The 16325-nt window shown below is 42.3% G+C and overlaps 2 protein-coding genes across 2 annotated transcripts in view; one reads left to right on the forward strand and one right to left on the reverse strand.

The window, feature by feature from the left end:
* Positions 1 to 14333, forward strand: part of pkd1a (polycystic kidney disease 1a) — a 114782-nt gene extending 100449 nt beyond the window's left edge. Inside the window, exon 53 of the mRNA XM_083766251.1 lies at positions 10457 to 14333. Coding sequence (XP_083622377.1) covers positions 10457 to 11578 — 1122 coding nt within the window. The 3' untranslated portion in view covers positions 11579 to 14333. The remainder of the gene's footprint in view (positions 1 to 10456) is intronic.
* A 90-nt stretch (positions 14334 to 14423) lies between these two features.
* The window catches only part of tsc2 (TSC complex subunit 2), a 39825-nt gene continuing 37923 nt past the window's right edge, over positions 14424 to 16325 (reverse strand). Inside the window, 3 exon segments of the mRNA XM_083766252.1 lie at positions 14424 to 14990; positions 15914 to 16012; positions 16167 to 16258. Coding sequence (XP_083622378.1) covers positions 14823 to 14990; positions 15914 to 16012; positions 16167 to 16258 — 359 coding nt within the window. The 3' untranslated portion in view covers positions 14424 to 14822.

Consider the following 16325-nt stretch of genomic DNA (forward strand, 5'->3'; position numbering starts at 1 on the left):
GTGGACATGTTTGCCTGAAAAGGAATCTTTGAAATGTTTCATAGTTTTAGAAATATAGTGCTTTCAAATTTGAGACATTTAACATGGGGCTCAATGGCAGCTCTATAGGCACGTCAAAAGTCACTTTCACATAGAAACTCCATTCACACTTTTTATTATTCAGCTTACTGTGGAGACACATGCTGGAACTTTTTTTTATTTTTATGTTTTGTAGTTTATGAGTTATTTAACTTAAACGCCCAATGCATTCTCTATGGCAATAGCACAAACTTTGGCATGCTGCTAGTCCTACATACTTACACCTAGCAACCCCATTCTAGCCTACTTAGGTTCATCTTACGGTGGACATGTTTGCCTGAAAAGGAATCTTTGAAATGTTTCATAGTTTTAGAAATATAGTGCTTTCAAATTTGAGACATTTAACATGGGGCTCAATGGCAGCTCTATAGGCACGTCAAAAGTCACTTTCACCTAGAAACTCCATTCACACTTTTTATTATTCAGCTTACTGTGGAGACACATGCTGGAACTTTTTTTTATTTTTATGTTTTGTAGTTTATGAGTTATTTAACTTAAACGCCCAATGCATTCTCTATGGCAATAGCACAAACTTTGGCATGCTGCTAGTCCTACATACTTACACCTAGCAACCCCATTCTAGCCTACTTAGGTTCATCTTACGGTGGACATGTTTGCCTGAAAAGGAATCTTTGAAATGTTTCATAGTTTTAGAAATATAGTGCTTTCAAATTTGAGACATTTAACATGGGGCTCAATGGCAGCTCTATAGGCACGTCAAAAGTCACTTTCACCTAGAAACTCCATTCACACTTTTTATTATTCAGCTTACTGTGGAGACACATGCTGGAACTTTTTTTTATTTTTATGTTTTGTAGTTTATGAGTTATTTAACTTAAACGCCCAATGCATTCTCTATGGCAATAGCACAAACTTTGGCATGCTGCTAGTCCTACATACTTACACCTAGCAACCCCATTCTAGCCTACTTAGGTTCATCTTACTGTGGACATGTTTGCCTGAAAAGGAATCTTTGAAAGGTGTCATAGTTTTAGAAATATAGTGCTTTCAAATTTGAGACATTTAACATGGGGCTCAATGGCAGCTCTATAGGCACGTCAAAAGTCACTTTCACCTAGAAACTCCATTCACACTTTTTATTATTCAGCTTACTGTGGAGACACATGCTGGAACTTTTTTTTATTTTTATGTTTTGTAGTTTATGAGTTATTTAACTTAAACGCCCAATGCATTCTCTATGGCAATAGCACAAACTTTGGCATGCTGCTAGTCCTACATACTTACACCTAGCAACCCCATACTAGCCTACTTAGGTTCATCTTACGGTGGACATGTTTGCCTGAAAAGGAATCTTTGAAATGTTTCATAGTTTTAGAAATATAGTGCTTTCAAATTTGAGACATTTAACATGGGGCTCAATGGCAGCTCTATAGGCACGTCAAAAGTCACTTTCACCTAGAAACTCCATTCACACTTTTTATTATTCAGCTTACTGTGGAGACACATGCTGGAACTTTTTTTTATTTTTATGTTTTGTAGTTTATGAGTTATTTAACTTAAACGCCCAATGCATTCTCTATGGCAATAGCACAAACTTTGGCATGCTGCTAGTCCTACATACTTACACCTAGCAACCCCATTCTAGCCTACTTAGGTTCATCTTACGGTGGACATGTTTGCCTGAAAAGGAATCTTTGAAATGTTTCATAGTTTTAGAAATATAGTGCTTTCAAATTTGAGACATTTAACATGGGGCTCAATGGCAGCTCTATAGGCACGTCAAAAGTCACTTTCACCTAGAAACTCCATTCACACTTTTTATTATTCAGCTTACTGTGGAGACACATGCTGGAACTTTTTTTTATTTTTATGTTTTGTAGTTTATGAGTTATTTAACTTAAACGCCCAATGCATTCTCTATGGCAATAGCACAAACTTTGGCATGCTGCTAGTCCTACATACTTACACCTAGCAACCCCATTCTAGCCTACTTAGGTTCATCTTACTGTGGACATGTTTGCCTGAAAAGGAATCTTTGAAAGGTGTCATAGTTTTAGAAATATAGTGCTTTCAAATTTGAGACATTTAACATGGGGCTCAATGGCAGCTCTATAGGCACGTCAAAAGTCACTTTCACCTAGAAACTCCATTCACACTTTTTATTATTCAGCTTACTGTGGAGACACATGCTGGAACTTTTTTTTATTTTTATGTTTTGTAGTTTATGAGTTATTTAACTTAAACGCCCAATGCATTCTCTATGGCAATAGCACAAACTTTGGCATGCTGCTAGTCCTACATACTTACACCTAGCAACCCCATACTAGCCTACTTAGGTTCATCTTACGGTGGACATGTTTGCCTGAAAAGGAATCTTTGAAATGTTTCATAGTTTTAGAAATATAGTGCTTTCAAATTTGAGACATTTAACATGGGGCTCAATGGCAGCTCTATAGGCACGTCAAAAGTCACTTTCACATAGAAACTCCATTCACACTTTTTATTATTCAGCTTACTGTGGAGACACATGCTGGAACTTTTTTTTATTTTTATGTTTTGTAGTTTATGAGTTATTTAACTTAAACGCCCAATGCATTCTCTATGGCAATAGCACAAACTTTGGCATGCTGCTAGTCCTACATACTTACACCTAGCAACCCCATTCTAGCCTACTTAGGTTCATCTTACGGTGGACATGTTTGCCTGAAAAGGAATCTTTGAAATGTTTCATAGTTTTAGAAATATAGTGCTTTCAAATTTGAGACATTTAACATGGGGCTCAATGGCAGCTCTATAGGCACGTCAAAAGTCACTTTCACCTAGAAACTCCATTCACACTTTTTATTATTCAGCTTACTGTGGAGACACATGCTGGAACTTTTTTTTATTTTTATGTTTTGTAGTTTATGAGTTATTTAACTTAAACGCCCAATGCATTCTCTATGGCAATAGCACAAACTTTGGCATGCTGCTAGTCCTACATACTTACACCTAGCAACCCCATTCTAGCCTACTTAGGTTCATCTTACGGTGGACATGTTTGCCTGAAAAGGAATCTTTGAAATGTTTCATAGTTTTAGAAATATAGTTCAGTCAGACAACTCAAGGAGGATGTAATATATATATTTATTGATATAGGATAGTCAATGCAATATATTTATTATGGTTTGGCGATGTATTGGATCTGCTTTTTAGGTACTCAGGTCAAGCGCATCAGTCCCGACCATAGGGACTCTGAATCCCCCGTACCTAAACAGTAGATCCAAAACGACAGGTGGTAGCTGGGGTGGAGGTGGGTGAGCACTTTGTATACAGCAGCGCACAGTATACAAAAAGCAGCAGCAAGCAAGCAAGCAGGAGGATGAATGCAAAACCTTCAGTTAAAGTAGCCGGTATAAGAGATTGGGTGAGCGTGTGATTGGCTGAGTGAATCATGTGGATGAGAGCGCCGGCGCGCTGACTGAGGTTCCCTGACTGAACTTGCTCTGCGCATGTCTACGACAGGCGCAAATGCTCATTTCAGTCAGACAACTCAAGGAGGATGTAATATATATATTTATTGATATAGGATAGTCAATGCAATATATTTATTATGGTTTGGCGATGTATTGGATCTGCTTTTTAGGTACTCAGGTCAAGCGCATCAGTCCCGACCATAGGGACTCTGAATCCCCCAACAGCGCGAAACATCCGAAACCCCCAAAAAGCAGATCATCACCAACCCTAAGCTATACATGTGTACAACAGAGCACCTGTTGTTTCCTGAAACAGGAAGACCATACCGATATCCATTCCACGCAGAGACATGGGTCATAGATCAGGCATAGGTCATGCTAGCATTATGTGATGACTAGTCAATGTGTTCAACAGTACAGCGCCTGTTCAACAGTACAGCGCCTGTTCTAGCATTATGTGATGACTAGGTCGATGTGTTCAACAGTACAGCGCCTGTTGATCCCTGAAATCCAGGAGTCCTAAACGGTGTCCTGGTTCACTGCGCAAATAACCCAACCCGACCAGGATCACCGAAAGGGACATTCTATCGTTATCATTAATATCTGAAATCAGTACCCAGTAGTCTACCACCTGGAGCTGCAAATTTTAGCGTGCAACATGATCGCATGCATGATCATGATGCGGCAACGCTGCAAGTTCTGCCACAGTAATATGCAAAATACAGTTTTAAGAATTAATTGTACTTCTGTAGTAAGTAAGAAAAAATCTGTAGCAAATAACACACTATTCGCGACTAGTTAGTATTTTAGCCTGTAAAATATCTTTCAAGACTAGTCTAACATAGCTTTCGTAAGCAGCAGAGACCACCGGCCTAAGAAACAGAAAGATCATGCAGAAAAACTGTTTTAAGAGTATTAATAAGATCCTGCAGCATAAGGAGCAAAATAATGAATACATGTAGCAGCAGCAACGTAACCAACATAATTCAGAGCTCATTAGTTCTGAGCCTGAAAAAAGCATTCAAGTTTAGCAGAGCATAGCTTTCATCAGCTGCAGAAGACCACCAGCCCAAGCTTGTAGAGTGTAGCATTTGGAACTTTTGGTGCTGCTGTGCCGATCCTAAAGAGTGTGACGTGTAGCGATTAGGAGGCAGCCCACAGCCTTGACGCAGAAGAAGCAGCTTTTGCAGGACCGGCCATGGCTTCCCGGAATCCATCATGAATAGGGGCTCATGACATTGCGGATGGACAGCATGGCAGAAAATGAGGCATGGAAGAGAGAGGACAAGACTAGTGTTAGTTGCTGTCACAAATGAAATGAGTTGTTTGAGTGATTTTATGGTGGGCATCCAAGCAAAGTCAGAAGTGGAAATATCATGCATAGGATTCACCACATAGAAGGTATTAAACAAATAATCACTGAAAATCTGGAGTAAAGCTGAACGCCAGTTATAATGCCTTTGAGATTTAAAACAATTAACTAAAAGCACTACTATGATAGGATACACAGAAAGCAACTTGGAAAGATGAATAGGACCCTGCAACATACTGTAACCTCATGAGCTTGCAGCTGCAATTAAGAGAAGGCAGGAATAATTTACCATGGTTTGATTTAAGGTTACCAGGCAGCTTCGAAACCATCAGCATGGCCTCTGAGCTAGAACATGAAATTAAACAGGACAAGCATCTCTACGTTGACGAACCTGGAATTAGACAGCTCTTAGAATGAAATAATCCATAACACAGATCCAAGTTATACCACTGAGTAACGTGTCGATAGATGGAACAGAGGAGCGTCCTTATTGATGGGTGATGCAGATCCCTTCATTATGACTGATCCGTTTCCCATCCCAGGTTTTTATCCGACCAAAGCATGCTACCGCTGCTTATAAGGTAGCTCAAATAACACGGAAGACTTGCATCTGCCGGCAAGTATTAAATTCAGCCATTTATCTGCAACCCATCTCCCTTCATACTCTTCCCCCAAGACCGTAGAAGGAGCTGCGTCCATGTCAACATATCAAGGATACAGATGTTTCAACCGAAACACTACTTAGGTGGCTGAGCGACTGCATGTGAATATAGAATTAATAGAACAAAAGCAGCCTAGGTGAAGATGCGGATTGATTAACTGATGACCTGCCTCATGGTTTCAGTAGCAGCAGAACCACGTATACCACCAATGTGAGCCTATCCGATAATGGCTGCAGCTGCGATGAAGACTGTATGCGGCAACCCACAGGGAGGACCTTCCCAGCATCCAAGGTTCATCTCATCAGTATAAAGGCTGTCGCTCAGGAAATGGAGACAGAAGCAGCATGAGAACAGCTATGAATCGCTTTAAAAAGACATGGATATAGCTAAAGTTGACGTTAAGGCAAATTAGCTTCAGTCACAGTGTAGTATCATCTAAGCCGTAACACTGATAGAATTCAAATCAATCATTTAGCAGCAGTGTTAGCAGCGTGGTAACGCCATACCTCTTTTCCTGGCTGAGCATAGGAAACACGACGCCTCTGTTCCTGGGCTAAGCATAGCAGAAATGTTAGCAATGAGCCAATTCCTGTCTTTAAAGACAGACTGTGCGTTTTATTTAATGTTAAACACTTCCCTGGAGCACCATAAGTACTTACCTGTAAAACAGACCCATAGAGTAAGACGGAGTTACGAAACTCAGTTCACTTCATGGGGCCAGTTCAATGGCGCGGCTCTTCTTCTACAAATGGGTAGAAGGACAGAAGTAGGCAGAAATGCCTGACCCAGGCAACAGCCCAGCTTTAGTATTCTTAAATCCATTATTTTAGATTGTTTGTAGTAATCGTATGACAAACACATTACAGAGACTTTAGTCGTCCTGAATAATACTTTTAAAACATGTCATGTTGCACACATGCCTAAATAGCTTCTTATTTGCACTGCCGTCGTTGAAAACAATGTATTTGAAACTCCACTTGTCCGCCTTTCAGGCTGCATGAACAGTGCTCGGTTTCTGCCCGCTCATCGTAACTCTTCTATTAGATGGCTCTGCTGTAACCCTTGCCGCCTATTTCTCCAAGAGTAGGCATAGGCATCGAGTCGGGGTGCTTGAGGCCTGAAGCACCCACTGACACAATGGGCGCGTTCGGAAATAGCGCACTGTGCAATGCAAACAAATGGACGAGTGCGCTCCCGCACTGGGGCCAGTGGGGCGGGGGGGCACCCACTATCACTATCAATTCGCATCCTAAATACCTCATAATAGGCCTACTAAAAAAAATTGAGATTCCTGAATGTGCAAGCATCCACCTTATAGCCAGGTAAATCATTTATTTGAACAGCAGGATCAATTAGTTTATAGGTAGTTAGCATGAATCAATGGCATGATATTGATTCCTCCAGCCAAAAAATAAAAATAATAATATCCAGCATGGCTCTGCCCAACACTAGGTGCATGATACGGTACAATTCACACTGAAATATTCCTTGGGACCCAAGTGCCATGTGGGCCTATGCAACCAAGAGCAACCTCAATGCTCTCTCAGTTGCTCTGGTCAACTCCATTTACTTCTAACTGATGCTGCATTGGACGTTTCATTCTGATCAGAGAACTTGTGTTGCCATATTGGAAGAGACAAGCAGCTGGGTCAACGAAAACAAGCCACAAAACTATCTTGAATCATTATGAAAACAATCCAACGACGTCAAATAAGTTTATCATCATATAAAATTGAGGGTGCCTTGAATGAACCGCGGGTTTAAACAACAACAGACCCGGCAAGTGACTTAAATAAAACAAGCCCAAGACGCTTTTAATGTGCAGACGTGGCAACATACCTGACAGACGCGATGCGGACATACTCCGAGTAAACTAGTAATAGTGGCGACATTAGTGTTGACTCACTTGGCAACAATGGAATGCGGAAGTGCTCGTTCTATCTCAAGGGATAGTTCCAGCCAAGGAACAATGTTGGAACTATACAAAGCGTGTTGCCACTCTCCTACTCTACACTGTGGACAAATGCATGCTTTTAATCCCGTTGCCTTGAATCTATATTACGTCCACATATTGACTAGTAGCAGCCAAGACAAGAATGCGCACCAAGCGTGACCAGTCATAAAACGGATTATAAACTTTGGCCTGGATTTACATGTGAAGAACGGCGGAAAGCAGAGCAGACGGCAAGTAAGCTGCTTCCTTGACTAGTGCTGTGAGCAGGACAGGACCCGACGTGAAATTCATTGGCTAACAAAAAAAAAGCGATCTCGGTGTGATCGAGGCACAACGATACAAATGGCAACAGAGGAGGACATTTAAGCAGCAGCTTCAACTTAATCTAGGTTATTTCCGTCGGTGAACAAAAGCAGTGCACGTTCTTCCAACCAATTAAACTCACTGACTTACCAGAATTGTATGAAAGCAACGTTTAGTGCATAGCCTAATCGCCCAGACGCCACAGCAATGGCGAGACTGGTGACATTAGCAGCAGTCGTAGAATTGAGCACTTTGTATACAGCAGCGCACAGTATACAAAAAGCAGCAGCAAGCAAGCAAGCAGGAGGATGAATGCAAAACCTTCAGTTAAAGTAGCCGGTATAAGAGATTGGGTGAGCGTGTGATTGGCTGAGTGAATCATGTGGATGAGAGCGCCGGCGCGCTGACTGAGGTTCCCTGACTGAACTTGCTCTGCGCATGTCTACGACAGGCGCAAATGCTCATTGCTTTCAAATTTGAGACATTTAACATGGGGCTCAATGGCAGCTCTATAGGCACGTCAAAAGTCACTTTCACCTAGAAACTCCATTCACACTTTTTATTATTCAGCTTACTGTGGAGACACATGCTGGAACTTTTTTTTATTTTTATGTTTTGTAGTTTATGAGTTATTTAACTTAAACGCCCAATGCATTCTCTATGGCAATAGCACAAACTTTGGCATGCTGCTAGTCCTACATACTTACACCTAGCAACCCCATTCTAGCCTACTTAGGTTCATCTTACTGTGGACATGTTTGCCTGAAAAGGAATCTTTGAAAGGTGTCATAGTTTTAGAAATATAGTGCTTTCAAATTTGAGACATTTAACATGGGGCTCAATGGCAGCTCTATAGGCACGTCAAAAGTCACTTTCACCTAGAAACTCCATTCACACTTTTTATTATTCAGCTTACTGTGGAGACACATGCTGGAACTTTTTTTTATTTTTATGTTTTGTAGTTTATGAGTTATTTAACTTAAACGCCCAATGCATTCTCTATGGCAATAGCACAAACTTTGGCATGCTGCTAGTCCTACATACTTACACCTAGCAACCCCATACTAGCCTACTTAGGTTCATCTTACGGTGGACATGTTTGCCTGAAAAGGAATCTTTGAAATGTTTCATAGTTTTAGAAATATAGTGCTTTCAAATTTGAGACATTTAACATGGGGCTCAATGGCAGCTCTATAGGCACGTCAAAAGTCACTTTCACCTAGAAACTCCATTCACACTTTTTATTATTCAGCTTACTGTGGAGACACATGCTGGAACTTTTTTTTATTTTTATGTTTTGTAGTTTATGAGTTATTTAACTTAAACGCCCAATGCATTCTCTATGGCAATAGCACAAACTTTGGCATGCTGCTAGTCCTACATACTTACACCTAGCAACCCCATTCTAGCCTACTTAGGTTCATCTTACGGTGGACATGTTTGCCTGAAAAGGAATCTTTGAAATGTTTCATAGTTTTAGAAATATAGTGCTTTCAAATTTGAGACATTTAACATGGGGCTCAATGGCAGCTCTATAGGCACGTCAAAAGTCACTTTCACCTAGAAACTCCATTCACACTTTTTATTATTCAGCTTACTGTGGAGACACATGCTGGAACTTTTTTTTATTTTTATGTTTTGTAGTTTATGAGTTATTTAACTTAAACGCCCAATGCATTCTCTATGGCAATAGCACAAACTTTGGCATGCTGCTAGTCCTACATACTTACACCTAGCAACCCCATTCTAGCCTACTTAGGTTCATCTTACGGTGGACATGTTTGCCTGAAAAGGAATCTTTGAAAGGTTTCATAGTTTTAGAAATATAGTGCTTTCAAATTTGAGACATTTAACATGGGGCTCAATGGCAGCTCTATAGGCACGTCAAAAGTCACTTTCACCTAGAAACTCCATTCACACTTTTTATTATTCAGCTTACTGTTGAGACACATGCTGGAACTTTTTTTTATTTTTATGTTTTGTAGTTTATGAGTTATTTAACTTAAACGCCCAATGCATTCTCTATGGCAATAGCACAAACTTTGGCATGCTGCTAGTCCTACATACTTACACCTAGCAACCCCATTCTAGCCTACTTAGGTTCATCTTACGGTGGACATGTTTGCCTGAAAAGGAATCTTTGAAATGTTTCATAGTTTTAGAAATATAGTGCTTTCAAATTTGAGACATTTAACATGGGGCTCAATGGCAGCTCTATAGGCACGTCAAAAGTCACTTTCACCTAGAAACTCCATTCACACTTTTTATTATTCAGCTTACTGTGGAGACACATGCTGGAACTTTTTTTTATTTTTATGTTTTGTAGTTTATGAGTTATTTAACTTAAACGCCCAATGCATTCTCTATGGCAATAGCACAAACTTTGGCATGCTGCTAGTCCTACATACTTACACCTAGCAACCCCATTCTAGCCTACTTAGGTTCATCTTACGGTGAACATGTTTGCCTGAAAAGGAATCTTTGAAAGGTGTCATAGTTTTAGAAATATAGTGCTTTCAAATTTGAGACTTTTAACATGGGGCTCAATGGCAGATTTTGGCACGTCAAAAAATCACTTTAACCTTGAAACTCCATTCACACTTTTTATTATTCAGCTTACTGAGGGGCACACATGCTGGAACTGAAATGTTTTGTAGTTTCTGAGTTATTTAACTTAACAATCATCTCTTTTTTTGTTCTCCCTCTCTTTTCTTTCTGTCTGTCTTCTCAGTTTCGCCATAAAGTGCGCTTCGAGGGCATGGAGCTGCCTCCCTCCCGCTCCTCCTCCACCAGCGACTGCAAGTCCCTCTGCCTCCCCCCGCTGGACGGCCCGGAGTCGCCTCCCACCCCGGACAGCGCGGACGCCGGCTCCGAGGCCTCATGGCGTCCAGCCTCTTCCAGCCCCTGCAGCCTGACTGAAGCCCCGGGGATGGGCCTGGGCCTGGGCCTCGGGCTGAGTCCGGGTGTGATGGTGGGAGGAGCCAGCTGGAGGGAGAGGGCGGAGACGGAAGCCTCCCTGCGGAGGCTCCTCCCCACCCTGGACGCCTTGCTGCAGCAGCTGGACCGGGTCGCCATGGCGACGGAGGACCTGTACCACACAGAGTGCTGTCTGGAGCGTGTGCAGAGGAAACGCAGGGAGCGAGGGTGGGCCAGAGGTGGGGAGAGAGGCAGGAGCGGAGAGAGACGAGGAGGAAAGGAAGGAAAGGGAGATGACAAGGACTCTGCTGGACAGAGAGAACGGAAGGCGGGTAAAGAAAAAGACAAAAGGGGACGTAAGAAAGAAAGAAGTGGAGAGGCAAAGGATTGTGGGAACACTGTAGCCAACCCCAGGCAGACTCCGATAGCCACGCCCTCTGCTTTTTCCAAACCCAGACCTTCCTCCGCCCACACCGCCACCCTCACCCCGGCTCCTCTCTCGGCCTCCAGAGCGCAGACTGCCACAGCTCCTCCCACCCCTGTCTCGTCGCTCAAACCCACCCCTGCGCCTACTGCAGCCACCACACCTTCTAAAACCATCCCTGCCCTCTTCTTAGCGCCCAAAATAAGCCCTTCCACTCCGTCTATGCTCAGCTCTGTGCGCACAGCCACGGCTGCATCCGCACCGACCTCTCCGTCAGTGCCATTAACCCCTGCACCCACGCCAGTCGTCCCCCCCGCCGCCCACCCGCTCGGAGCTCGGGAGTGGGACCCCCCCACTGAGAGAGAGACCCCCTGCCCCCCCTCCAGCCTGTTCAACCACCCAGCTCACACCACCACCATTCCCACACGCAAGCGCAAACGCAAGCCGCCGCCGCTCAAGAACAAGGTGCATCCCAACCCAAACAGGCATGTCTCTGGGCACCCCAAACCCTGATGAATCCCCTCGCAGCGTGCCCGGACAGAGACGAATGAATGGCTCACATAGAAAGAAAACATAAGGATTCTAGAGTGAACACTGGGTTGAGATGAGAGACAGCAGGTTTTGTCTCCAGATGCCCATCTCTAAATCTAGGGAATAGAGGGAATGTATATACTGGGGACCTGCTTCAGATAGTCTACGAGACAAATCAAATCTATGGAAATAGAGGGAATAATAGGTCATATTTTAAGCAATTATCCATTACCCCATGTTTCCAAAAGCCTTTGACTGTGTTAGTTGGCATTGAAAACAAGGTGCTGGTCACCAGTTGGTAACAGAGAACGGCACGTCATCATTTACCACTATAAACATCCACTATGTTTTACCATACTTTACGTCTCTGGACCCAAGCAGACCCCGTCCCCACATGACCCTGGAGGTCACAAGGGGGCCTTTGACAAGAGCACAGAGCTGTGCTCACCTGAGGAACTGTGTTTAGCTGTAGGACTGAACTGAAAACAGTGAGACTGAAGACGATGCATAAGAGGTTTTGCCTTTTTGTATCTCATTTGTTTTGTCTCTTGTATTGTGTTGTGTTGATTGTTATTATGTTGTCTATGTATTATTGCAAGAATAAGGAAGCTATATTGTTTTTTTAGGTTACCATGGGTTACTTGTGGCCTGTCTGAAAACAGTCTCCTCCGGGAGTCTTAATGGTCTGGAATCGACAGGCACACAATGCTGCACAATGCTGCATTAACAACCAAACACAGGACTAGGTACAGGTATCGAAACACACACACACACACACACACACACACACACGCACACGCACACACACACACACACACACACACACACACACACACACACACACACACACACACACACACACACACACACACACAAAAGGGGATTTAGCAGACTGGTGCGCCTCAGGATCCCAGTAGCCAGTTGTTCAGGGCTCAGAACGGTTGTCTTCCATTGACCAGGATGTAGTGATGGAGTAATAAGTGAGAAAGAGATGAGAAAGTGAAGTAGCATGTTGTAGTAGTTCAAAGTAAGAAGAGTAGAAAGTAGTAGAAAGATGAGAAGACAAGGGAGGAAGTTGTGCCTGTCAAACATGGATTTGTCTGAGGAGACCTCTCTCCAATCATAAAGCTACGCTCCCATACATTTGAATCCTTCAGGAAACAAAATGATCTTGATTATCTTTGCAACATGTTTTTTTGTTATTGTTTGGTATTGTATTCAGTATGGTTCTAATTTAAAAGCACTTTTGTTCTGAAGTAGATGTGTTTTTTTTATAAGGGAGGGAGTTTGTGTCTTCTAAAAGTAATAAGCTTGGTGTCAAAACCAAATAGATAAAGCTTCACTCATACTGTATTGTAACCGTAAAGCATTGCCAAAGCTTCTGCATCATTTATGCACCAAGAGTTTATACCGTACCAAGTAATTCATTTTTGTACCTAGCACTTTATTTCCTAGTGGAGCTGATAATCCAATGCCATAATTGTAACAATGTGTTGTTTTCTGTCTAAATGGCTACATTACAGGACTATCCTAATGAGCATTATCAAGATATTGAAGTCGCTAACAGTTGTTTTGAAATTTGTTGTCTGTTTGTGATTCTCATGCCTGTAATACCAAGACACATACTTCCTGTGTCCAGTGGGCACATCTCAGGGACCCAATACGAAGCTTATCCCCAACACAACTGGGGAGCAAAATAGGGGTGATAAGGTTTTCAGTCTGGTTACTGTTACCACATACGTACATCGTACGCACTACGTAAAACGCAGGAAGGCCTATGCTATTTTCAAGCCTACTATTTAGGATCTACCAAGTAGGGTTTCACTTAATTCGGACATACAAAAAAGTAATTTGGCATACTAAATAGTATGTCAGCATGTGCTTTCGGACAGGTGAATCACAAGCATACTGTGTATTTATGTAGTAGTGGTTTCGGACCTCTTGGATACATTGTTTGGGTGTCCCAGGACATCCCATGATAACATTGATCCTTCCAGCCAAAAAGCAGGTAGCCACTCTAGGTGTGTACTTTCTGTTAATAAAATGAGACCATTGCTGCGGTTACTGACGTACAGTTGATATTTGTATTGTTTGCTGCATGCCAAAGCCTAGAGTATAGGTTCTATTTTTTTCCCTTAAGTACACCCCTTTCCTCCAAGTCCTCTTAATGTCATGTTTTACACTAAACAATGCATTTCAATAGTTCATAAAAAATGACAAATTTAATCAGTGTGTAAATATATGTATATATTGGTGCTTCTCGGTGTATATATTCTTCAGTTTCATTATCAGTATTGTTAATGTGCTGCGCTGGCATATATATAGGTCCAAGCACTGGTGTTTCATATTGCTAGCCTCAATGAAGCGCTACATCCCAAAAAGCATTTATAAACATGCCTGGGGAAAAAAAGGTCCTCATTAGCCACAGGTTTAAAGAGAACATTGGGATACGAGCTGGTTCCTACACTGGTGCCTCATTAACCCTTTCCCCCTCTATTCAACAGCGTAGTGCCAAAGCCCAGCTGCATGTTCTGTAGTTTGTCGATATGTGTTGTATTGAGTACATTGTTATGAATCTTTGCTAAAAATCTAATATTTTTAAAGCGCTTTTTTGTCTTCATTGTTTTTGTACCATATGGCATTTTACAGTATGTATTCCTTGTATTTTGCAGTCGTAGCACTTCCCATGCTTTTGCACTTGACAAAGTCAAATAAAGAGTTTGACAGCTAAAGTCTACCACTATGGTGTTGGTGTCAGACCCGAGGCCACAGTGTTTTTCCTTTTGCACTTGCATACATTTGGACATCAACCAGTACACAGGACGAAGACCTACATCACTATAACATTAAACATTTTCCATAGGCTCCTTTTATTCCACACACACACACGCGCACATACATTTACAGTACACACAAACACACACTGCCTTCAAATGTAGTGTTCCCTACAGTTTCTCATGTCATGTTGTTGCACAGCCAAAATATCTGAGACCTAAAAAGTGCAAAGCATTAGCGTTTTCAAAAGATTTTTCTTCTTGAAAAATATACCATACTAAGCAGAGCCTTAAACATGATGTCCCACACCGAATGCCTGCAGGACCACATGTGAATATTATGATCTTATCCAAGGGGTGGGAGTGTGTGTGTGTGTGTGTGTGTGTGTGTTTGAGAGAGTCTGAAGCAGTAAATCTTGGGAGAAAAAGATGCATCCCTGTTGAGTGTTGACTCAAACAAAGTCTGTGAAGTCGTCCACAGTGGAGACAAGCCTCTTTCTCTGACCAGACCCCTCTGCGTTGGAGGAGCTGCTCTGCTGGTATGAGGACTTGTTCTGCTGAGAGTGTCCTTGGGTCAGCGAGATGCCTGGCGTGGGACGGGACTGGATGTCTTCCTGGGCCTGAGCCGGGGAGGGGGCACACACAGAACAAAGACTAATTAGAAATACATTATATATATATATATAATGTAAAAGGATGGATAGAAGGGGAAACAATGTGTGTATGAGAGAGAGAGAGCCCCCTCAGCCAGCTGGCCCTGGAACTCCGGACACAAACACAAACAGAGCCACGAGATAGAAAACCCATTGGACTAAACCAAATTATAAAACAGCATAAACCAAATTATAAAACAGCAAAAGGAAAACTATCTGACACATTGGAAAGAAGCAACACAAAAGCAGAGTAAACTAGAATGCTATCTGGCCCTAAACAGAGAATACACAGTGGCAGAATACCTGAGCACCGTGACCGACCCAAAACAAATAAAAATCTTAACTAGGTACAGACTCAGTGAGCACAGTCTCGCAATCGAGAAAGGCCGTCATTGGCAGACCTGTATCCCGAGAGAAGACAGACTATGCACCCACTGCACACAAAATGAAGTGGAAACCAAGCTACACTTCCTAACCATCTGTCCATTGTACCAAGACATCAGAGACACATACTTCCCACAGATTACAACCACACACGGAGATTTTGAAAACATGACCAATGACAAAAAACTCCCATATCTGCTGGGCGAAGTACAACAATGTGCAAACACAGCAGCAGCAAGATGTGTGAGTTGCTGTGATAGGAGAAGGATATCAAATGGAACACAACCACCCTAAAGACTAATCATTGTGTATATTCCTGCACTATACCTGCATCGAGTGATCTTGGTACATAGAAATTGATCTATTGAAGATTCTGACTTTCAAATGTATATCATTTTTGTTTTGATTGTGTTGCTGTGTTGTTCTTTCTGCTTTGGCAATGTAAACATATGTTTTCTCATGCCAATAAAGCCCTTTGAATTGAAAATTGAATTGAGTGCACATACCCGAGTCCTGATCCTCTTTATGTGCCGTAACCTGGCAAGCCACTTGGAGGCATACGCATCAGAGGGGTTGGCTCTGTACTGGTGGACTAAAGAAGCCATCTGGAGGGAGGGAGAGAGAGTAGTAGTGTGCTTTCTGAGTGTATATAAATGATTACGTTTGAGAGATAAAGATGGTGTCTTACATTTGCATAATCACAAAATGAAGCTTTAACGCATGAGCAGCAATCACAACAACAAATGCCGTTCCACTTACATTTGCATGCAGAGCCATCTGTCTGACCAACAGGGGCAGATTGCGGTCTGAAACAATTTTTGCCACAGACGTGTCGACCAAGCCCTCCAAATCTGAGAAAGAGGGCGAGATAAGAAACGAAAAAGCCAGATCTAAGCAAGTTCTTGCAGCATGTGCAGT

Source organism: Protomyctophum parallelum (assembly GCF_964188405.1).
Source record: "Protomyctophum parallelum genome assembly, chromosome: 5".
Classification (NCBI taxonomy): Eukaryota; Metazoa; Chordata; class Actinopteri; order Myctophiformes; family Myctophidae; genus Protomyctophum; species Protomyctophum parallelum.